This window comes from Arachis ipaensis, chromosome B07 (assembly GCF_000816755.2).
Source record: "Arachis ipaensis cultivar K30076 chromosome B07, Araip1.1, whole genome shotgun sequence".
Lineage (NCBI taxonomy): Eukaryota > Viridiplantae > Streptophyta > Magnoliopsida > Fabales > Fabaceae > Arachis > Arachis ipaensis.
Window position 1 is genome coordinate 25071023 of NC_029791.2, and position 1327 is coordinate 25072349.

The window sequence follows — 1327 nt, forward strand, 5'->3', positions numbered from 1 at the left end:
TCTTTATTTTGAGTAAAGGTTTGCTTTTCCCTAGCACAAAATCTGAAATTAGGATTTATCTCGTGAGGTGTACTAAACATAATTATTAGGAAAAAAAAAAAAGGAAAGAAAGAAAAAGCGTATACCTAGTTTTCTCAAGGCAATGCATTTGAGAGCATTACATAAACAGAAGAGGAATATACATATTTGTCAATTCCATTGGGGAAGACAATTTGGTTACTACACAAGTTTCTGACAACTTTTGTCAAATTTAGTGCATTTGCTATAGCTTCGCAGAACACCACCAACGCTCTTCAATTCTTGAAATGCTTGTATGGTCTCCGGATCAAAGCCACCTGCAAACTGAAATGCCATGGCAGCTAATCATGAGTTAGGTAAGAAAAAAAATAATGTTAAGTTTTCAACACATTTAGGATATTAAAAAATCCAAATTATTTGGAGATGAGAAGAGCAATATAAATGTATTTGTTATGTGATAAAAATTTGTTTAAATTTTGTTATCTTATTTTCATTTCTTATTTCCATTCTTGGAAACAAAATGAAAAAAAGAACTTTAATGAATGAGTCAACAAGTGAAATAACAATTGGAGGTCTTCTATGAAAGTTTTCAGTTTTCAGTTTTCACTCAAATTTCAACCCTTAGCCAAACATGGCCATTAGGAACTACCTGGTGTACCCGGAATGCAAATTTTACTCCTTGTAGTAAGAGGTTATCTTCTTGCAATGCTTCACGAGACTCCAATTCCTTAGTCACTCTTTTCATGAATTCTTTTGCCAACCTCAATGAACTTAGCTTCATCTATAGTGAATAATGAGACAAACATAAACCAAATCAATTTTTAGTTTTTCACCCTTAAATGGTGTAATAATTACTAATTAGATACGCCTCCTAAAAAATATTCTTTTCAAAAGGTTGAAATGATAATATGTGTGGATTAAATTTCTGTTGTTTGATCTATGTGAAATTGACCATCAAACAGAAAATAACTGCATTACAATGCATGATTTTATTAGATCAGGTTAGTTCTATCTTAAAGGCCAGAGGTTATAGAATAGATTAATTACATTTTTCTTTTTGTTACAAATAAACCAATAAATCAGACTTATTTCCTTGAGTGTTCTCTTTGCTTAGAACCAAATAGACATCACCATCTTGTATAGATTTGCAATTTTGCATAGATGTCAATGTCTTCCCTTTTCTAATTTTTATTTAAAAAAGTGACTTCTTTTTTATGTGCTATGATAGTTTTCTTTTATTGATTTTTGTTACAAGAATTTTTTTTAAGATTTAACTAAAATATACCTTAAAGACAATGATAATTATAAG

At 29.9% G+C, this 1327-nt stretch overlaps 1 protein-coding gene across 2 annotated transcripts in view; it reads right to left on the reverse strand.

Moving 5' to 3' along the window:
- The window catches only part of LOC107608068 (protein CHUP1, chloroplastic), a 3419-nt gene continuing 2092 nt past the window's right edge, over positions 1-1327 (reverse strand). The window contains exons 4-5 of one of the 2 annotated variants that reach the window (XM_021107510.1): positions 668-799; positions 1-359 (exon numbers count right to left, since the gene is read on the reverse strand). In XM_021107510.1, coding sequence (XP_020963169.1) covers positions 294-359; positions 668-799 — 198 coding nt within the window. In that variant the 3' untranslated portion in view covers positions 1-293. The remainder of the gene's footprint in view (positions 360-667; positions 800-1327) is intronic. The other variant, XM_016309959.2, reaches the window with a different exon arrangement.